General features: G+C 39.0%; 1 protein-coding gene across 7 annotated transcripts in view; it reads left to right on the top strand.

Annotated features, from left to right (window-relative positions):
* Positions 1-22,434, top strand: part of LOC110442109 (E3 ubiquitin-protein ligase HUWE1-like) — a 90,627-nt gene extending 68,193 nt beyond the window's left edge. For 5 of the 7 annotated variants that reach the window (XM_021485552.1, XM_021485554.1, XM_021485556.1 and 2 more), the window contains 20 exons: positions 158-399; positions 2,517-2,646; positions 2,954-3,246; positions 5,455-5,657; positions 5,792-6,089; positions 7,436-8,653; positions 9,222-9,295; positions 9,695-9,852; positions 10,927-11,040; positions 11,352-11,545; positions 11,807-12,109; positions 12,876-13,061; positions 13,446-13,643; positions 13,986-14,261; positions 16,495-16,765; positions 17,122-17,227; positions 17,629-17,865; positions 17,940-18,002; positions 18,711-18,901; positions 19,951-22,434. In XM_021485552.1, the coding sequence (XP_021341227.1) occupies positions 158-399; positions 2,517-2,646; positions 2,954-3,246; positions 5,455-5,657; positions 5,792-6,089; positions 7,436-8,653; positions 9,222-9,295; positions 9,695-9,852; positions 10,927-11,040; positions 11,352-11,545; positions 11,807-12,109; positions 12,876-13,061; positions 13,446-13,643; positions 13,986-14,261; positions 16,495-16,765; positions 17,122-17,227; positions 17,629-17,865; positions 17,940-18,002; positions 18,711-18,901; positions 19,951-20,053 (4,858 nt within the window). In that variant the 3' untranslated portion in view covers positions 20,054-22,434. The other 2 variants (XM_021485555.1, XM_021485553.1) reach the window with 2 other exon arrangements.
* Positions 22,435-23,215: the final 781 nt, after the last annotated feature.

Genomic DNA, 23,215 nt, shown 5'->3' with positions numbered 1-23,215 from the left:
ATTTTATTTGCCAGTGAGTCTTTTAATAAAGGTACCAGACAATTTCTAGTAATTATGAAATCTCAAACAGAAATATGATGGAATTTATGAGGTTGTATCTTTTGGTACAAATGACAGACTTAATAATACATCCAAATATATGTATTTGTATGAACAGACCAAGAGCCCCCAATGATGGCAGACTGAATCTGGCTTCTTTGCTACTGAGTGATCAAGATCCTGCTCCTGCTTCCCAGCGGACTGGTGTATCAACGTTTGGGGGACTAGGGGAGATAAATGCACCACTTGTCGGTAGCCAGCCTGTGTCTGTTGTGCCTGCTGCACCCACAGAGGGTAGCATCACTCCAGAGGAGGTGTCGGGGATCAGCAGCTCGGGGGCGGTCACTGTCCAGTCATCAGGTTAGTTCATAACAGTTCAAGGTTTAAAGGATTTCACTTTCTTGTAAAGTTGGTAGGCTTAAGCAAAACTTAAATTGATACAATATTAGTTGTACTCAATTTGTGCTTCCAATGTAACCATAAAAAGAGAGAATGCCAGAGCCATTCTATTGTTTTCTGATGTAGAATAAGTGAAACACTTGCTGTTAGGATACAGTTCTTGGTAATCATTCGTTTATTCAGTTATCTGTTTGAACTCGAAACGAAATGACAGTCACAAATCGGGATCGACAGGCACCGATTGGGACTGAGGCTGACCTCTACAAAGACGGACAAATTGTTCTTTTATTGCAATGATTGTCAAGGAAAACTGAAATATGCGGGAAATACTGTGAACGTGCACACACATATGACTTGTCAAGACTTCCATCTTTACTGTGCCAGTTCGAAGAAAAACTACGTAACACGTCTATAACATTAAAAAAGGAGATGTCAAATCAAGGCAGTCCTGTTTCTATGTTGGGTATTTGGTAAATATATTGCTAATGATCTTCGTCCGTTTTCAAGTGTTGAAAATGGTGCTTTTAAGTATTAATTAACACCCTAGATCATCAAAATTCACTCCATTCCAGACAGCAGTTTCAAGATAGTATTATCCTAGTATTATATTCAAGCCAGAAGTGAATTAATATGAAAACTAAATGATGTCTAAATAGTATATTTTGGTATTTAATGTTATTTATATTGAACCTATTATACTGACCTGATAAGAAATTGAAGACAGGTTTCAAATAACTGCTAAATACACATTGTATGGTATTGCGACCCAAGTATCATGATACGTATCGTATCGCAGCATCACTCACGATACACACCCCTAACCAAGAGACAATATTAATACACAGTAAAAAGCAGACTAGCAGCTACAAGTGTTAAAACATGGGGTCCAAGTGCACTTAATGATGATACGCAAGAGTCTGAACTGTTTATGACTGAACAAACTTAATCACTCTAATTTTTTTCTCTGAAAGTGCCTTGGATAGTTTTGTGTTGAGATATGATGACTTCTGACATAGATTTGGAGAACTTTGGTTTGTATTCTCTTTTGATTACTGTTGATTCTTCTAAGGCATGTGGCTGTGAGCAGGACTCAAGTTTATGGTTGCATGTTGGTACCTCATGAATTAGTCACACTGTGATACAGTTGCAACTCCTGACTTTTAGGAAAGTCATTATCTATGATACAGTTGGACTATCAGACAATTAACTAACTTCACACTTTCATCCTTAACTGTTTGATTGTAGGTGTCATTTAAAAATGTTAATTGAATATTCCATTAGGATGTAGAGCTTGGTTTGAGCTTTAAAAAAAACCTTTATACCTCTGACCTTATGTTGACATAGGTTTTTAAGGGAGATTTTGAAACTGGTGGGCAAGACAACCTTATAGTGGGTACTAAATTTGTACAATTCGCCAGTTGTCATAATCACCCTAGTTACATAAGTCGTGACGAGAACAAATTTGTAATACATTTAATTTAGTGGTAAAAGGACATTTGACACTCGGTGAATATTGAAATTTCACTTGTACAGTAGCTTTGGTCCGCTGCTCTGACATGAACATACAATTTGGTTGATGAATTGCACTGAATGATGATTTACAGAGTCTGAATTGTTTGTGACTGAACAAATTAATCACTCTAATTTTTTTCTCTGAAAGTGCATTTTCTGTAGGTACATATAGGTACATGTTGTCTTTTACATTTCAGATTGTTGTTAGTATACTTTTTGACATTAAGTATTATGAACCATGTTGGTGCCTGTCAATGGGTTTGAACAGCATGCCAGTAATCAAGTTGATGAGTTGCATATTATGATGAAACACAGTCTGAATTGTTCATGACTGAACAAATTAACCACTCTAAAATTTTTCTCTGAAAGTGCCTCAAAAAGATAAACATACATGGCGATTTTTCACCTTTTTGATTTGTATAAGTATGACTGTTGAGGTTTGTACTGATTTATGTATGACCTCTGATATAACTAATATAACTTGAATGTAGATTCTTTGACCTCTGACCTAGTATGACCTTTGGGTTTTAATACAAAATGTTTGACTGCTGATCTTGTGTTTACAGCGAGTTCAGAAGAGTTAGCTGGGTCAGGCCTAGAGATATTGCCCACCACTTCATCTCCAATCATCAGTCATGAGACAGCACAGTCCATCGACTCGGGCCTTCGCAGTTTCCTCATGGGTGGCGCTTCAATGTAAGTTTTACTTTCAACAAGTCCATTCATAAAATCATTGTGATAATTGTCAACATGTCACCGTACTACCTATAGTGCTGATTCAAATGTAGGATTCATGTGATAATTTGTATTATTTGCACACTGCAAACAGGATGATTTTAATACTTAATTGGATATGGTTTAAGTAGATTGCGTCATGCCTTTGTTCAAGCAGGTTCTGGTTACTATATGTCTATTAAGCAATTAAGTGGACAGAAATCTATGAATTATGAAAAATGTTTTGTATGTATTCATAACTTATACATAACTTTTATATACCTTTCAGGTCATCTGTGCTAGAGAGTGCCACTGGGATGTCAGACGTCCCCACTTCCACCTCTGGGCCCCTTGACCCCAACACCCCACTCCTGCCTAGCAGTATTCTCAGCTCCCTGGACCCTGGATCCATCCCCCTCCCCCGTCTTGTCACGGAGGGTGCCATAGGTGGTTCAGACTTGAGGAGCGTACTACCCTCTACCTGGACTATCCCCACCACTGCCACCACCACCATGCCCACTCTAGGCTCGACAGGGTCTATGGAAGGACCGTCTTCCTCACGCAGTGCATCGGGTACACAAAGTTAGTGTCTATGTTTCAGATACAGTATTACCCCGTTAACTTTTGCCACAGGCTGCAGCAGATCAGGCCTCACTAGGATATCAGACTCTGGGATTTTCCTATAGTAGAATTTGGCGCCGAATAACGACCCCTTTCCCCTCGAACTCTCAATCGGTTCCTCATGGTCATGAACTTTCTAACACCCTGGTCCCAAACGTGCGACTGGGTAATCACAGTGACATCAACTTGCACATTAAACTCAGAGAACTTTGTAATGACACAGGGCACTTCATCCACCAACTTATCATCATTTATATCTGCACGTTTTTTGGTAAACAGTACATTCAACGGCTGTCCATTTAACTTCAAATGAGCTCAATGCCTACTGCTGACGGTGCTCAGCCAACGAGTGCCCTGGATGGTTACTATTCCTTCTTTGCGTATTGCAGAGTTATCTTCTCATGTGGGCAGGTATTGATTATTACGTCATTGGATTGTGTGAGAAAATTACATTGTTTTCTCGAAAATTGATGACGTTACTCTCACAAACCAATGACGTAACAATCAACTGAGCTTATGCCATGGTGCAGCGTCTGTCGTCAATATTTTACTTTAAACAACTTCTTCTTAATAACCAAAAGGCCTAGGGTGATGATATTTGGCCAGAAGCAAACTGGGATGAAGGGCTACCAAGTTTGTTAAAATAAATGACCTTCACCTATTTTCAAGGTCACAGGGGTCAAATATGTTAAAAACTTCTAAACAACTTCTTCTGCATAACCAAAATTCAAAAAACACAATTGGATTAGGCACAGGCATTCCAGAGAAAATACACACATTTCATATATACATCTATATATAGAGAGAGAGTATTATAGAGAAGATGTAATACATGTTCAAATTAATAGGAGAATACTAGAACCATTTAATACATGTTCACAGAAAATAATAACTAGAATATCATAGATTTTAACATTCCAATTACTATAGTCTAATTTCTTCAATTATTAATAGCCTGGTGTTTGGTTGGAGACACTTCAAAGACACTGTCACTATACACAGTACCATCCTTCCCAATTACACCAGAGTTATTGTTATAAAATAGCAAATACAAACACATTGTAAGACAACTTTTAGTTTAGTTTAAGTTAAAATCTTCCAGATTTTTCCATGAACTCCAGAACACATGAGAGAATACATTTATTTGATTCACTGCTAAGGTTCATATCACCCTTAGTGAAAGTAACAGTTTTTAAGATGATGTTATCAATTTCGTTATAATTAGATAGCGCATAATTAGATAGCGCATAGAATAAAACTTGTCTTTCATCTATATATTTTTGTTCAAATGAATGACCTTCATCTATTTTCAAGGTCACAGGGGTCAATTGTCTTAAACAATCTTTATACAACTTCTGAATAACTAAGAGGCCTAGGATAATGATATTTGGCCAGTAACATACTGGGATGAGGTGCTACCAAATGTGTTCAAATAAATGACCTTGACCTATATTCAAGGTCACAGGGGTCAAATATGTTTAAAACATTTAAACAACTTCTTCTTAATAAGCAAAAGGCCAAAATCTTTAAATGATTTGTTCTGTATAACCAAAAGGTCCAGGGTAATGATATTTTGCTAGAAGCATGCTGGGTTGGAAGACTATAAACTCTGTTCAACCTAATGTCCTTGTTCGACATTCAAGGTCACAGGCATCATATGTTTAAATCCTTTAAAAGGTTCTTATGAATCAAACACTGATATTCTGCCTGTAGTTGTATTTTAGTCCACTTTTAAGATTACAAGTGTGAGATTAATACCAGGTGAGCGATTCTTGTTACATAATTCAGGTGACAGTTAAGGACCATGGGCCTCTTGTTTCATGTACATAGCGGCAATGAATAGCAGTAGCTGATCTACATATCCTGTGGAGAGCTAGGCCGCAATGAACATGAAAAAAATTCTATTCAATCCCTATATGAATAAACATCCAGGTGTTAAATGAACAGTCAATAGAACATTTCCTCTGGACACACCAAGCAGTATTTTCACTTTTCTAGGAACATTGCAATGGTAACATTGGTGTCATTTTAAGCATACTTGCAAAATTTAAGAGTCACAAACATTTATTGATTGTAATTTATGAATACACACCCACCTATTTATTTTGTTAACTATATTCTACCATGTATATAACATTGATTCTCTAAAGTGAGTTGTCTGTTTTTCAGACCCCTCTGTCCCTGAAGGTGTTGATCCATCATTCTTAGATGCCCTTCCTGACAATATACGCCAGGAAGTGATCGCGGAGCAGCTTCGACTTCAGCGGATCCAGCAAAGTGCCAGAGAGCAGGCCCAGAGTGCTCACAGCAGTGGCACCATGGAGGTCAACGCAGAGTTTCTGGCTGCACTACCCCCAAACATACAGGAAGAGGTAAGCACTCTGGAAGTGCTACGGCGTCATGGTGTTAAAACTAAATTGGAAAAATTAGCCCTTTAATGAGAGACTTCCTGGAAAGAAAATTGATGACCTTTGACCTTGCTAAAAAACACTTTTGTTTCTTGTAGGTACTAGCCCAACAGAGAACAGAACAAGCACGTCTGCAGGCCCAGAGTACTCCTGCTCAGCCTGGTACAGATACTCCGGTGGATCCTGCTACTTTCCTGGCTACACTTCCTTCATCTCTACGACAACAGGTCCTGGCTGATATGGATGACAGCATGGTTGCTGTCCTGCCACCCGACCTGGCTGCAGAAGCACAGTCACTTCGAAGGGAACTGGAGGATAGACATCGGCGACTCATGCAAGATCGTCTATTCGCACAAGCTGGAGCAGGTTCTCTATCTGCCATCCTAAGACACACTGGTACACTTGACTAATCTTGAAATATGATTGGTGGAACATGGTTTTGTAAAATAAATGATCATAAATCAGTGTTTTTAGCTCACCTGGTCCAAAGGACCATGGTGAGCTTATGCAATACTGCAGCGTCTGTCGTCCGTCCGTCAACTTTTCCTTTAAAACGCTACTAGTCCTGAACGGCCAAGTAGATTTTGACTTAATTTGGTCTTGAGCATCCTTAGGCCAAGGGAACTCAATTTTGTATAAATGGTGGGTTGCACCCCCCTGGGGGCAGAGCCCAATAGGGGAATTAGAGGTAAAACCTTTAAAATCCTTCTTCTTCTGTAGGGATTAAAGGATTTTACCCTAATCTAGTCTGGAGCATCGTTTGCCCAAGGGGACTCAATTTTGTATAAACGGTGGATGTAGCCCCCCTGGGGGCAGAGGGGCGGGACCCATTAGGGGAAATAGAGGTAAAAACCTTTCCTTCTTCTACCATAGGGATTAAGGGATTTCATCCCAATCTGGTCTGGAGCGTCCTTGGACAACAGGGACTCAATTTTGTATAAACAGTGATTGTGGCCCCCCTGGGGGCTGAGGAGCGGGGTCCAATAGGGGAAACATAGCAAATTCTTCAAAATCCTTCTTTTCTGTAGGAATGACAGAATTTTGTAAAATTTGGGATGAAACACCCTTGGTAGAAGGGGAACTTTGTTTTGTATAAACAATGGGTCTGACCCCCCCCCTTTTTGGCATGGCCAAAGAGGAAACTGCTGCTGTAGGAATGACAATATTATGTCCATATTTGGTCTAAAGCATCCTTGGGTGAAGGGGAACTAATTTTGTATCAGCGATGGGTCTGACCCCCCTGGGGACAGAGGGGCGGGGCCCAATAGGGGAAACATAGCAAATTCTTCGAAATCCTCCTTTTATTTTAGGAATGACAAGATTTTGTCCAATTGCATATAAATATAACCCCTGACTAACCATGTAATACATGTACACTTCCAGTGACATCATGCAATTCTAACTTCAATTTTGTTAACATTTCCAGGTGAGCGATACAGGCCTCTGGCCCTGTGTTTTACAAGTACATATAATAATATAGCAATTAGCAGTAAAGTGGTTAAAAAGGGCTGTTAATCTGTCCACACCAGTGTGCGATGTAAAATTATTTTCAGGTTTTAAGTACAGTTTAACGTGAAACATCTGCAGTTTATAACCACAAATACAAATACAGCAGATGATGATAATGACTAAACTGTGCAGACCAAGTTCAAACATACCAGCAGACCACAAAAGTTTCTAGTGATGAAAAAGTAGGAAATTTTCCCTCCGATATATCTAACTAGTTGCCTTTCTTTGTGTAGGGTTTGCTGGTCGGTTGGGTGCAGGGAGGTATGCCTTGCGTGCTGTGCCACGTGGAAGCAACCAGTGGGCCTGGGGTTCAAATCGTATGGACAACCATTCCTCCAGTAGTGGAGTGAATGCCATCAAATTCCGGGGACGACATCTGTTGGATCATGAGGCACTCACATGTCTGATTGTTTTGTTGTTTGTGGATGAACCAAAGATAAACACTAGCAGGCTACATCGTGTCCTGCGCAATCTGTGCTACCACAGTCCCACGAGGATATGGGTCATTCGTGCTCTTCTCTCAATTCTTCAGAAGACTGGTGATGGCATTGTGGAAGAAGGAAAATGTGCTGCTGGAGACAAGGGGAAAAAGAAGGCTACAAATTCTTCCCCTGATGTCACTTGGAAATATGACACTAAGAGCCAGGGGTCATGGCTCTCCATTAGTCTAGAGGCTGCCCTAGGGTGTCGTGCAAACGTCTTCCAGATTCAGAAAGTGGGCAAAAAACATGTACCTGGGGGTTCATGTACTGGCACTGTGACAGTGCATCCCCAGGCTGCTCCTGTTGTGTGTAGACATGTTCTTGATACATTAATTGCCCTAGCCAAAGTGTTCCCTAGTCAATTTCTGCCCACTTGCAAAGCGAAGGAAGTGGGCAAATGTGAGGAGGCAGAGGTGGAGGAGCGACAAGAAAGTGTCCCAGAGCCAGCCCAGAGCAGTCCCAAACAATCAACGTCAGGAGCCGAATCGCCAAAGTCAGAAACAGACTTTTGGGACCATCTTATAAAATTAGACAATGTGAATATGAATCGTAAGGGTAAAGGTGTTCAACGGACTCACAATACCAGCAATACAGAAGGTGAAGCTAATTTCTACAATTTTGAATCATCTCCGCTTGGCCAGCTGATGCTGATGTTATCTCACCCAGTGGTGAAGCGCAGCCAGCTGCTCACTGACCGGCTACTGAGATTGCTTGGACTTGTGTCTATGAGCTTGCCTGATGCCACAAGAGGTAACCGTGCCACCTCACAGGCACCAACCAGTACCATGCCTAGTCTACTGTCCAGCATGGTAACACCTTCTGTTGTCACCCCAACAACTGCCACTTCAACATCAATGTCCACAGCAACATCAGCTTTGACAACACCGGCTGTTACTGAGGTGGTTACACCCAGCTCCACACACAGCACCACCACGCCCCTTGAAGTCAAAGTGTCGGCCAAGTCTGAAGGCGAGTATATAATTATAAGACATGTATAACTCAGTAGATTGTAGTCTTTATGTCCAAGGATTCTAATGATTCCATTACTCTTAAATTTGGCAGCCAAGGTCAGTATAACAATCTTTTATGTCCTGCCTCAGTGACATACATCTGGCTAGTCAAGTCTCTGCATTTTAGGTCAGTTATGGACCAAGTACTGCAGCTAATCATCTTTGTGACCTTGCTTTAGTTCTTAAAAACAGGAGCAGAGAGACACATTTTCAAGTTGTACAAATGTGATTCTACCAAATGAATAAACTAAGGTTAGCTCTGCTGAAAAATCAGATCTGTTTACAGTTTGTAACCATGTAATAACACCATGTCGGGAGCACCGAGTTAGATCTTCTTTATTGAGAATATTTTAGTTTTACCCTGCTTATAGAAACACGACCTTCTATAGCCTTCAAAAGTTGTTCTTAAGATGAAAGAAATATGAAACTTTCATTTGGAGACTGACAGACATTTGTAAGTTTTTGCCATTAGGCTTCGTATACAGTATTAATTTATATGGGATGATGAGTATGGTTGTGTGTTGTAGATACAAAAAAGGTGGAGGAGGAGATAGAGGAAGCACCTGTTATATTAGAGGATCAGCTCAAGCTTGCTGTCAAGGTATGTAGAAAGTGGGTGGTGGTTTTGTGTATATAGTCGTGAATGTTTTATAATATGCCCCAGTATGTACAATAAACTACTACGTAGATAAAGATTTGTTACTACAAACGCATGCTATATTGATGCAAATTAACATTAATAAGAAAATGGGACAGGTTCCTTTCATTATTTAGCACTGTGTATCTCCGGTGGTGTACTGTTGTGACATCTCCGGTCGTAAGACAGTGTCACATAAATGTAGTGATTAGCATCGTTGGATGTTGGTCTGTTCTGATCAGCAATCTTGGTATCATAGCTACTACAATATCTGTAAGTTAGAAGCAACAAAACTGAAAGTGGATACTAGAGTGTTTATCTCACTATAGAGAATCGGTAAAACTGATGATTTTGTACTGACAGGTGCTGACATCCAAGTCCTGTTCTGAGGAGGGACTAGAAGATGCCACAAACTTACTACTTCGTATGTCTTGGGCCAACAATGCCACAAGAAATGCTGTCCTACGGCTTCTTCTTGAGGGCACACAGGAATTGGGACAGACTGTCTGTAGCCACATCAGGTACACAATTGGTTAACAGCACACTAAGCAAAATGGTATCTAATGGTTAACAACACAACAAGCAAAATGATATCTAATGGTTAACAACACAACAAGCAAAATGGTTTCTAATGGTTAACAACACAACAAGCAAAATGTTTAGTGGTATCTAATCTTTACAGAAAAACCCTGTCCTCACATTCAAGGCAATTAATTGTACAATCCTAAAAACAAGAGGCCCAATGGGCCTGCAATCAATCACACACCTGGTATAAATCTCACACTGGTAACCTTAAGGATGTACACCTCTGAGAAGTCAAAAACTTCCTGTTTTCTTATATGGATTTTTGGAAAAAGGAGTTAATGGATTATTAGAAAATGCAAAACAAAATATATGTCCGTGTGTTCGTTTTTGTGCTATGATCGGTCAAAGATACCAATTTAACACAACATGTGATTTGAGTTGATTTTTGGGATTTTGACCATTTGCAGAACAAATTCATACAATTTCTTCCAAGCGTGTTATCAGATATGTATGAATGTTTTGTAGAATTGATGAAAATATTATTTTCTTTAAATTATGGAAATAAAAATTTTTAATCATATTTTCTTTTAAATTATGGAAGTAAAATTTCTTAATCAAATTCTTTTAACTCAGAAAGCCGATTTTAGTTACCCCTACCCCCTATTTTTAGCCATTTTAAGCTCACCTGCCTGAAAGCTACTTTCAAGGTCACAGGGTCAAATATGTCAAAAACTTCAAACGACTTCTTCTGAAGAACTAAAAGGTATAGAATCTTCATATTTGGCTGATGGATTCCTGGGATGGAGCCCAACAAAGTTTGAGAATGAAAATTACCTTGACCTTCTTTCAAGGTCACAGGGGTCAAATGTGTCGAACACTTCAAACGACTTCTTCTGAAGAACAGACAGGCCTAGAGTCATGATTTTTGACTGAAAGCTTTGTTGGTAGGATCTGAAATGAATCTATTAATATCTGTTAGCTTATGTATTCTTTCTTTAATAGTGAAAAAAGATCTTGAGTCAATGTCAGACAGACCAGCTGCTACATGTCATGCTTTTGTAATTCTACAGGAATCTTCTACAAGAACTCAAGAAACACAGCGGGAGGCCTAAGGATGAGGACGAGGAGATGAAGGATGCTGAAGGCACCTACGCTCCCACAGGCAAAGGCATTCTTCAGGACAGGTAAAATCTCAGATTCATATGGTTTTATAGGGGATTAGGATGGTCAATTATCTGAATATTTTCTGTCATTTTACTACTGTTGACAGCTCATCATTTACCTTAAAGCTTTCTTATAACAAACTAAGATATCATGAATCCTGGATTGATCTCAAAGTTAATTTCTTTGTTGTTGGTGTAAGGTTGTTGGGTTAGGATATATTGGTTCAGAATTTTGCTGGTCTCAACAGCTTTGATAGAACTGGGTTTGGCTGTATATATACCTGATTAAAGTATTGAAAATCAGCTGGTTTGACATTGTTTTTTTTGGTCAGGTTTTCACAGGGTACCAACATAGTGGTGGCGGCCCCTAAGAAGGTAAAGGGTGGCCGCGAATTGCAGCTGCCATCCATGTCCCTACTGACCAACAAGTCGTCCAGCCAGCAGTTCCTGCTTCGTATCCTCAAAGTCATCATCCAGCTCCGAGACGCTGCCAGAACCATGGTCAAACGAGGCCGTAGACAAACGAGTATGGTCAAATTCTTATCTCTTGTTCTTGTACAGAATATAACATGTCATTTCCATATCACTCTACAAGATCCATTAACAGCCCAAGATCATGATACCTGTCAGATAATAGTACCGTCTTGGTTAAAATTATGATGAGATTTGGTGATAATCTCCAGTCTGTGGTGAGGATCAGAATACATGCTCAAGATGAGCCTGATAGCATTCCCTAAAATAATTCTTAGATGATTAAGGTTAGACATCTCTTGTTTCTACATTTCAGCTTCACGGGATTTAGGTAACATTGCAGAAGCTATGGCAGCCCTGGAGGCTGAGGCAGAGGCTATCATAGAAATGGTTGGACGACGTGCACAACAGAACCATCAGATCCGTGAGTTACAACAGCGTGCCACACCTGCGGCACAGGTTGAACCCTCAGAGGCCACTCCAACTTCTACAGCCACTGGGGAGCCAGGCGGAGCAAATGGAGGTGAGGTAGCTCCCACTGGGGGCAGTGATCAGCCCACGCCAACAGAGTCTGCACGTGAATCGGGCGCTGAAACACCTATGGACATAGATCAGCCAGGTGAGTAGCAGCTACAGCAAATGTAAGACTCATGGCATGCAATCATTAACTCGTTGCCTACTGAAATGCCAGTATCTTTGTTTTGTTGGAGCCAAGCTGCTGTACCTTTTTATACCCCCGCTTCGTCCGTCCGTCCGAAAGGTTTCCGGAGCATATCTCCAGTACTATTTCACCTACCGTTATGAATCTTGGTTTGTGGGTACATGCATGGAAGGCGGTGTGTCTCGTACCATATGTAGGTCACTCTAACCTATGTAACGTGAGACTTGCAGTATATAAACTCTTCACTTGATTCTTCCAATCCACATGCCCATAACTCCCACCAATTCCTGATCAATCAAAGTTGCATCTAGTTTTAAATGGAATTTTCAGGGAAAGTGTTTATAGCTCACTTAATACAGGAGAGTTTTATAGTAATTGCTTTGTCAGTGCATCTGTACATAGTAATAAGCTTGTATACAACTCATAAACCCCGTAACAGGTTCAATTCATATTCACCATTGTATGATAACCTTGAGTTCCATCTCTGATTATGATTTGATGGTCATCAGTCAAAGTTAAAGGGTCAAAGGTTGTATGTTATCAGTTTGTGGGAATGGGGGAATGATATCGTTGACTACCTCCTCACTTTGTTTTATTTACTTTCTTTATTTTACTCCATTTTGTTTTATTTAAGCACAACAAGTTATGAAACGAACATGTATTCGCTTAACTCAATGTTGATTTCCGCTTAGGACTTCCCCTTAAAGTCATGGCTATATTGTAGGTACTTCAGGAGATAAGAAAGAGAAAGATGAGACAAATGCTTTACCACGCCTCAGCGAACAGGTCCTGCTGGACGACTTATGGACGGTCCTAGGAGACTGTCTTTCCGAGCTTGCCAAGACACCTGACCATCACGCCGTCCTTATATTACAACCCGCCGTTGAGGCCTTCTTCATCGTACATGCAGGTATCAACATAGCTTCCACTATTTTCCTATTCTCTGTGTGACAAGGTCTGACACATGCATCAGTTTGTAAGGCAGCAAGCATGTTTACAATTCCTCTATATTGCTCTTTGAAAGGATGTTATTATACTGTCACCAATAACATGAAATATTGGTACACAGTGACATATATGCATGTGAAAGGTAAAATAAACAAACTGAATATGGCTTTTCCATGTGAAGGGTCAAAGTTCGACTGGTCAAACATTTCCCAGGAGACAATATTCATAGCAACTAGAAAAGTAGTTCAGAAATAATTGTGACAGTATTTTACTTGATTTGCTATTATCTAGTTTACTTATTGTACAATATGTAGCTGTAGCTGTATATTTGTAATGTGTCCCCCAGGAGAGAAGGATGCCAAGTCAGGAGACCAGCCGTCACAGAAGCGTGAGGATCAATTGGCCCACCTCAATCTTGATGTAGCCCCAGCATCCCCAGCGGCTCAGTCTGATCCTCCTCTTCTGAACAGAGAGAACTCTGTGGCCTCCATGTCCTCCATAACTAACCTCCCACCAGACACCCAGAAGTTCCTCAAGTTCGCAGGTAAGCCTACCTCATTATTTAATAACATTTTCAAATTGACTAGCTTGGGTAGCAGTCCACACCTCATTGGTTCATTCCTCAAATTGACTGATTTTGGTAGCTGTTCAAATTCAAATTTCTGGCCTTTTTTATGGTCAAATTTATTAGAACTTGAAGTTTTAAAAAATACCATACATACCAAAAAAACCCCATCTACTGTGAAGTACCAAGGACATAGCAAAACATATGTCTCTAAAAAGTCTGACATGTAAATGGGACAATGTATTTTAGGGGGAAATATGAAAGAATTAGCCTTATGTGTGATCCTGAAATGGCTAGTAACACTTACATGTCTGTTTAAAGAGACCCACAGGACGGTACTTAACCAGATCCTGCGCCAGTCTACCACACCCCTGGTGGACGGCCCCTTCTCCGTCCTCGTTGACCATACACGCATCCTAGACTTTGATGTGAAGCGCCGCTATTTCCGCCAAGAACTGGAACGCTTAGATGAGGGCCTGCGTCGTGAAGACCTGGCTGTTCATGTGCGGCGAGAGCATGTATTTGAGGACTCCTTCAGGGAGCTGTTTAGACGTACTGTGGATGAATGGAAACACAGGTTCTACATTGTGTTTGAAGGTAAATATGAAAAATGGAAAGTAGAGTAAGTTAGAATGTGCACTAAGTGAATTTTCAGAGTTTTTTGTAGCCCTGTCCTGGTCCGATTGGGTGTTATTTCGTGCCCGTCGTACGACGAGTCATATATTGGGCTGATTTAACTGAAACTTGGTAGGAATGACGAACTTATGGTACTGACAAAGTGTTGTTATTTTTTGGGTCGATCAAAACTCCAATATGGCCGTTAAGGCCGGCCATTTTAAAAAACTATTTCAAACTTAAAGTCAAGTTCTACTGGGCCAATCTAACTGAAACTTGGTAGGAATGATCAACTTATGTTCTTGACAAAGTGTTGTTATTTTTGGGGTCAATCAGAAATCCAATATGGCTGTCACAGCCGCCATTTTAAAAAACTATTTCTAACTTCAAGTCAAGTTCTACTGCGCCAATTGAAACTCGGTAGGAATGATCGACTCATGGTCCTGACAAAGTGTTGTTATTTTTTGGGTCTATCATAAATCCAATATGGCCGCCAATGCCGCCATTTTGAAAAACTATTTCAAACTTTATGTCAAGTTCTACCCCGGCCGATTGAACTGAAACTTGGTAGGAATGATCGACTCATGGTCCTGACAAAGTGTTGTTATTTTTCGGATCGATCAAAAATCCAGTATGGCCACCACAGCTGCCATTTTGAAAAAAACACCTATTCCAAACTTAAAATCCCCAAGTTCTAATAGGAAGATTTAACTGAAACTGTCTAGGAATGATTAACTCGTGGTCCTGACAACTTTAACTTAACATTATACTTAACTATTTTTTACTCAAATTGGTATGACCGTTAAGACCCATAGGCCTCTAAATATTTATTGATCAATTCCTTTCAAATTTTGTACAGTAATGCTAGAAGCATTTATGTTCAACACATGTTACAGGGTTTTCTGTATAGTTTCAACTTTCGCATTTTGGCATAACACACTTGACATGGCAATCGTTTTAGCAGTTAACTATTGCTTGATATCTCAAACAATTGATCTCCAGTTTTTGTCAAACTTGGTGGGATGTTTCTTTACCTGAATGCATTAGATGAGATCTTAAATTGTGATATTTAAATGCTATTCAGCAGAGTTTTGTCCCTTTTTCATTGTGAGGCTATGCTCCTTTCAATGCCAAATGAGGGCATTGTGAACTTTTTTTTTTTTTAATCAATTTCTATCAAATTTTGTACGGCAATGCTAGAAGCAGTAATGTTTAACATATATTACGGGGTTTTCTGTTGAGTTTCAACTTTGGCATATCACACTTTAACATAGCAACGCTGTTCATTGTTTTAGCCGTTAACTTTTGTTTGTTAACGCAATAACTCAAACAATTGTTCCTCAATTTTTGTCAAACTTGGTGGGATGTTATTTTTTTTTTAAATTAAACTAGATGGTTGTTTCATTGCCTGAATGCTTTGAATGAGTTCTGAAATCGTGACATTTAAATGCTATTTGGCAGAGTTATACCCCTTTTTCATTGTCAAATAAGGGCATTCCATCGAAAATGCAGATTCCTTTCAAATTTAGTATGGTAATACAAAATCCAAACATGTTTAAACATATGTAACGCCGGGTTTTATTGTTGCGTTCCCACTTCTCATATAAGCACTCCTACCTCAAATCCAAGGTCCTAGTTTTAGTAATAACAACGTTGACCACGAAAGTGTAATTATGGAACACAAAATAGCTTACGCCATAAACACAGTAAATGGATGGCAGGGTCACAGTCACCAACAAAACGGTGGCAGTAAACACATTTATATCATATATATCATATCATATCATACCTGCTTCCAAAATATTGATACCCTTCCGAGGGCTCTATCTTGTTTCCGCTTGTGGTGCTCTTGTTGATCTAGTGACTTCAATTCTTAAATGATTTTGATCATACTTTATACAAAAGTGAAGTATGAGAATGCATCAAATGAGTCTGTATTGCAAGGTTCAAAGGTCATTGTTGATATTTATAGAAATTTGTCAACTTATTCAGTGACATCACTATCAACTTTTGAACTTATTTTGATCAAACTTAATTCAAAGGCCAAGTTTGAGAATGTCTCGAATGGTCAAGGCTGAGATCACCACTGTTTATAGACATTTTTGCTTGGGAGTGGGGGCTTTCTAGTTTTGGATAGAGAATACATTGTAATATTTCTGTCCACAATAAGTCCTGACTGTTGTTTGTAATTATGATGGTGTTTGATTCTTTACAGGAGAGGAAGGACAGGACGCTGGAGGACTGTTGAGAGAGTGGTACATCATCATTGCCCGAGAGATCTTCAATCCGATGTACGCACTGTTCAGTACCTCCCCCGGGGACCGTGTTACCTACACAATCAATCCCTCGTCCCACTGCAACAGTAACCACCTGAGCTACTACAAGTTTGTGGGACGTATTATTGCCAAGGCTATTTACGACAACAAGCTACTTGAGTGCTATTTTACTCGCTCCTTCTACAAACACATTATAGGACAGACTGTCAAGTACGTATTATCAATGACTTTCATCTCTTAAACAGATTCTTGGGTGATACAGTGCAAAATAATTAACATTTGTACATAGGTCAATTAAAAACTGATTTGCTAACTTCCATTCTGATTGATAAGGCCATTTATGACGATAAACAATTAAATGATGTTGATAAACAATTTAATTATCAAAAGAAAATTTGTTTAAATATAGAAAAGGTGATTTTAGCTTTAACACAAAATTTGATTTAAGTTACCTTGGACAAGTAACTGCTATATTTTCTGTAAATATGGTTGTAGTCATCCAGTGTTGGTCCGAGACAAATGATGTACAATTGTTTTACTGACATGGCTGTGATGTTTGTTTACAGGTACACCGACATGGAAAGTGAAGACTATGCATTCTACCAGGGACTAGTGTTCTTGTTGGAAAACGATGTCAAAGATATAGGATATGACCTGGCCTTTTCAACAGAGGTATGTATTGATCAGAACAGATCCTTAGATTGGTGGAAAGCATCTAATATGTTAGGATCATATTATGTGTTGGCCTGTATCTAATATCAAAGACTGTTATAATAGATATTACTTCAATACTTGTGATTGATTAAGGGATATGAATTGTGGTTGATAGAAGGAAATATCACCAAACAGTTCACTGGATAAAACTATATCAGAACCTGGAGAAGGTAACAAAACACCACACATCCATAATGTATTGGGCAAAGGGTAGCCAATTACATAGATCATTTAAACCAACATCATGATTCATGAAAACATATTATACTAGTCTGATATTATGACATATCTAAACCAATTTGATGCTTCATAATATCGGGCTTCATCCATTCTCATTCTTGTGCTATTTTCATCATCAGATCCAGGAGTTTGGTGTTACTGAATCGCGTGACCTGAAGTTGGATGGTAACAAGCTGATAGTGACAGAGGGTAACAAGAAAGAATATGTGAAACTTGTCTGTCGGATGAAGATGACTGGCGCCATCAGGAAACAGCTCAACGCATTCATGGAAGGTTTTTACGACATCATCCCAAAGAGGCTCATCTCTATATTCAACGAACAGGAACTGGAGCTGTTAATCTCTGGCCTGCCCAACATCGACATTGATGACCTCAAGTCTAACACGGAGTACCACAAGTATCAGAGCATGTCACTACAGGTAAGTCAAACATCGACATTGATGACCTCAAGTCTAACACGGAGAACCACAAGTATCAGAGCACGTCACTACAGGTAAGTCAAACATCGACATGATGACCTCATGTCTAACACGGAGTACCACAAGTATCAGAGCATGTCACTACAGGTAAGTCAAACATCGACATTGATGACCTCATGTCTAACACTGAGTACCACAAGTATCGGAGCATGTCACTACAGGTAAGTCAAACATCGACATTGATGACCTCAAGTCTAACACTTAGTACCACAAGTATCGGAGCACGTCATTACAGGTTAATCTAATTGTTTAAATTTGTCAGGTGTGTTTAAATTTAATGGGGGGAAAATTTCACAATCAAATTGAAATTGAAAGCTTGATGTACCGGATGTGAATTCTTGAATGCTTTATTATTAATATGTTATTATGAATTTCATTATGTCTGTGAATGGAGATATTGTTAGTTCTTACTGCTTACCAAATCCTTTTGGCATTATCGCTTTTGAAATGTTGGAAACATCTTGATGAAACTTCAAGTGTACCTGCATCACCCAAAGAAGGTGTGCTGTGCTCTGTAAAATAAGGTCACCATGACATTTACGTCTAGATTCTAAAATTGCTGGAACTTGTGAACTGTTGAAGAGATACATTGTAATAAAGTCAATGTGACCTTCACTTCATGTGAAAAGAATATATGCATATTGGCTGATGAGGGAAGACCTATGTGATTTTTTTCCAATGAACAGATCAGTAGTTTATGACTGGGTATTGTGCTTTTTCAGGTGCAATGGTTCTGGCGGGCATTAAGATCGTTTGAGCAATCGGACAGGGCGCAGTTCCTGCAGTTTGTTACAGGAACATCCAAGGTACCTCTGCAGGGATTTGCCTTCCTGGAAGGTATGAACGGATACCAGAAATTCCAGATCCATCGTGACGACAGGTCGACAGAAAGACTGCCTGTTGCACATACTTGGTAAGACAAATTTGGCCGTCAATAGCACTGTAGTGTGTGTGATGCAAGTATTGGGTTCAGATCATGTGTATTAATGGAATTTGCTAATCATAACAGTGGAACTTTCAAGGTAATAGAGGATATCTTACAGTTTCTACTTAAATAACATTTCTATTTCAGAAGTGGTAGAATTTTCGATACTTTCATGAATGTGGAAACTCAAGTAAAATTATTGAAGTAATCTCACATGAACAAAATGTGAATGATATTGAAATGGAAACATTCAAATATTGGGTTTACTACATTCTCTTCGCAAGGTGTGACAATCAAATTCAAATGTCTCTTTAATATTAGCTCAGACAGAAATAGTCGAGGAATAATAAAGGTAAATATTAGCTCACCTATCTGAAGGGAAAAGTAAGTTTATGCCGTGGTGCGTCGTCTGTCCATTGTCTGGCGTCAAGATTTTATTTCCAACCTCATAAGGCCTAGGATGATGATGTTTGGCCATAACCATTCTGGTATGAAGGGCTACCAAGTGTGTTCAAATGAATGACCTTGATACACTTTCAAGGTCACATCTGGTCAACAATCTTCTCTATAAACAAAGGGTATAGGGTGGTGATATTTGGCAAGTTGCATTCTGGTATGAAAGGCTATAACGTTGGTTCGACTTAATGTCCTTGTTATTTTGTTCAACTTCATGTCCTTGTTTGACTTTTAAGGTCACAGGGATCATGTGTGTTTAAATCTTTAACAGGTTCTTTTGAATGACTCGAGAGTCAAGACACTGATATTTTTTCAAGCTTTATTTTAGTCCACTTTTAAGGTTTCAATTGTGATACCAGGTGAGCGATGCAGGCCCATTTGGCCTCTTGTTCCTTTGGGATTAAAAATCCTTGCAAATATCATAAGAGAATTGTTTAAATAACCATTTGCACAAATTAAGTGATAAGCAAGCAGTATGTACTTGTATACAATTAAGCAATGTGGAATCGACTGCATAACTGTAAAACTATATAGTGACAACAAATGAAATCTTTATAATAAACAATTCATTACTTTTTCAGCTTCAACCAACTTGATCTCCCAGCGTACGAAACCTACGACAAACTTAGGCGTATGCTGCTGTTAGCAATAAACGAGTGCTCAGAGGGCTTCGGATTGGCCTGAGGTGGCCGACAGTTGTTAGCTCTAACATAGGTGGAGGCGCAGGGCTGTGTTAATGTGTTCTTTTCATGTGACACTCGGACGAACAGTGTGTTCAAGACATCACGAGAAGGACCGACTTGTTCTCTTCAAAGGAACAGGAAGAGATGATAGATAGGAAAGAAGAAAAAAAAATATCGTAAAATTGTTGAAGTGTCAGTTGAATTATGTTGAATCTGGTGATTAGAAATTGGAAATTGTTTGATTTCTGTCGATGTTTGATAACAGCAAAATGTGGTATGGTTGTGTGTGCTGATGGGAGAAACGGAATGTGTGTGAAAACCTGTTGGGTAGCTGATGTGATAGTGTGTAAAAAAATTCTCCCCATTTATATTTTGATTAGTATATTTGCCTGTTGTATGTGCAGAGTCTAGATTTCATAATAAGACCCCACTAGTGCTAATAGTGCCACCCACTTATTTATTTGTTATTGTAATTAGCAGAGCACCTCACTCTACTACTAGCCTGTATGATGCCGGACTGATTCTTAGTGACGGGAGCATAGAAGGAGATACAGAAATGTTCTACAATTCCTGCCACTGATGTAAAACAATTCACCCGTCTCTTTTGAAAAATGTTGATGTACAAACATCAATTTTTATGTTGAAGATGTATTTAAGACAACCTTTTGTTTTAATATAGGTATAATAAATCTTGGAATGTTACATGGTGCCATGTTTACTACTTTCATATTTCTGTGAGATTTGCATCATTCTCGACAAGGAAAGAACTTTATCTGGCTGCAAACATATTCGAAGCATGCTGCAGAAAGTAGTTTACACTCCCTAAGCTGAAGGGTTAAAACTAGACTCCTTGTGCAATATATGTGTTTTTTGTGAAGAAACAATGTCTGGCCTAGGCAGATCAGTGCTTTATAACTTATTTTTTGTTCTCCTCCACTCGTTCTGCCTGCCCTAGATAAATCCTAAATAGTTGTTTCTGCATCCCAGATGAGCCCTGATTCATGTTATCTACCCCCAAATAACACTTGTTTAGTTTTAAAGGAGATTTACCCTGTATATATTATAGCATAATGCTTATATAATTTCAATTTGTTCCACATTATTGGTACCTTATAGTAGCTATACATTTCCATTGACTTTGCTTCAACCCTAGTTCAGGGAGACCAGAAGTCCTGATTAGTTCTCCCTATCCAAGTAAGCCCCGATTCATTCTCCCTTTTCAAGAAAGGCCCTGAAACATTCTCCCGACCCAATATATCTCCTTATTAATTCTCCCTGACCCCAAAGAAGCCCTGGTCAGATAACCCTGTCTCTCTGCAAGTAAGCTGTTATTCAGCACATATATGTAATCTTTACTTGTGGGATAACGGGTTAGGCTTGGAGCAGAAATATAAGGTGTGAAAAAGAGTGCTACATTGTTCTGAAAATAGTGCAGATGCTCAATCTGTGTATTGTAGCTTCATTGTTCTATCTTACCTGTTGAGAGTGCTGGAGTAGTGATGTTAGGTATTTTATGAATGAAATATTCAGCATTGCCCATATGTAACATATCGGTGAAGATGTGTGTAATGTTTCCAATATGGAGACTGTTTTCTCTATTAAAGTGCTAAATTAACAGATTTTACTATCTAGAAGTGGTATTATCTCAGTGTGTATATGTTTCTCTGTTAAATCCACAGCCCTAACATTCAGAAAAGCCTGTGTACTATAGAAGTGCTCATTTATAAAGTCTGCCAATGGATTGGGATGTTGTTGCATCCCTTGGTACTCCAGACTGTGTGTTAAAATATCTGTACAGTAATTATAAAAGTGCTGTAGGCAGGAGAAGTGAATATATAGACAAATTCTGTACAGTAATTATAAAAGTGCTGTAGGCAGAAGAAGTGAATATATAGACAAATTCTGTACAGAAAGCAAGTATTCTGATGGAAGGCGAGGTGTTAATCTAAAAGTTGGGATGTATCTGAATTGTAGTTATTATTTTGCCTGATTAATTTGCAGTCTTGTTTTGTAGTTATTGTATTTCCTTGAATACTTGATATTGTGTCCCTGTTCTGTTGACTGCTTGGAGCAGGAAGGTGTCCTATACTTTGTTGTATGTATTTATTTATCCTGCAGTGGGCTGTGTCCGACCAAGTGATTAAGGCGACTAATTGTCTGGGGAGGTCCCCTACCAACATGGTGCCTCGGGATACAGAAAACGAGAGTCTGTCCATGTAAAACAGATGTGTCGATAGGCTTATATAGCATTGAACAAATTGATATACTGGTACCATATGTCTATAGGAGATGTACTGTTAGTGTTCCAGGACCTGTGGTGAAATGACCCTACTTTGTCCATGGTTTGTACAAATTGATGAATAAATAACATGTATGACGATATCACAGCTGTTTGCTTTGCTCCTTGATATTCTCTATTCATCAGGAATTTATCATCATTTCATCCTCATCTATTATCATTATCATCATCATTCATCATCATCTATTATGAGTTGAAAATTAATGAAATCGTTCTCAAAATATTGTCAAAATATTCTATTGAGGAATAAAATGCATAAAGTTATATGTTGTTTGGTTTTGTGAGTACCCCTACAACTAGACACCCTTAGAACATGGCCTCAAAGCTTTAAACAGCATTTATTTTCAAATTGATACATTATTTTGACATTTAAATACATGGGTCCAAAACCATGTTAGTCAAGGACTAGTACCTGAAAAGCACCATTAGCTGATGTTGGGCTATTCAAATCGCCCAGCGTCTGTGGTCCGTCGTTAAACAATTCTTGTTATCTCTATTTCTCAGGAAGTACCAGATCTTTGTCAATTTTTTATGTCGGTTCCCCTGGGTCCTTAGTTGTGCATATTCACTTTTAAGACTGATCAGATAAACAAAATGGCTGACAGGCAGCCATCTAGGATTTTGACAGTGAAGGTTTGTTATGGTGGCAGGAGGTGGCCACCTTGAATTTGACTTGGAAGTTTGTAAAAAAAAAAAAAAGTTAAAATTATACACTCAAACTTTGTAAGCAGGTTCTTCCTGTTACCTAGTTTTGCATAGAAATATCTGTGGGTATATTTCTTTTTCCACTTCAAGATGCTTGATCATAAGGAAAATAGGATGGCCAAAAGTTCTAAATCTCTTTGTATATTACATATCAATAAC

Source organism: Mizuhopecten yessoensis, unplaced genomic scaffold (genome assembly GCF_002113885.1).
Source record: "Mizuhopecten yessoensis strain PY_sf001 unplaced genomic scaffold, ASM211388v2 scaffold716211, whole genome shotgun sequence".
Taxonomy (NCBI): Eukaryota; Metazoa; Mollusca; class Bivalvia; order Pectinida; family Pectinidae; genus Mizuhopecten; species Mizuhopecten yessoensis.
The sequence above is the reverse complement of the archived record's forward strand: the minus strand, read 5'-3'. Positions and strand labels throughout refer to the sequence as shown.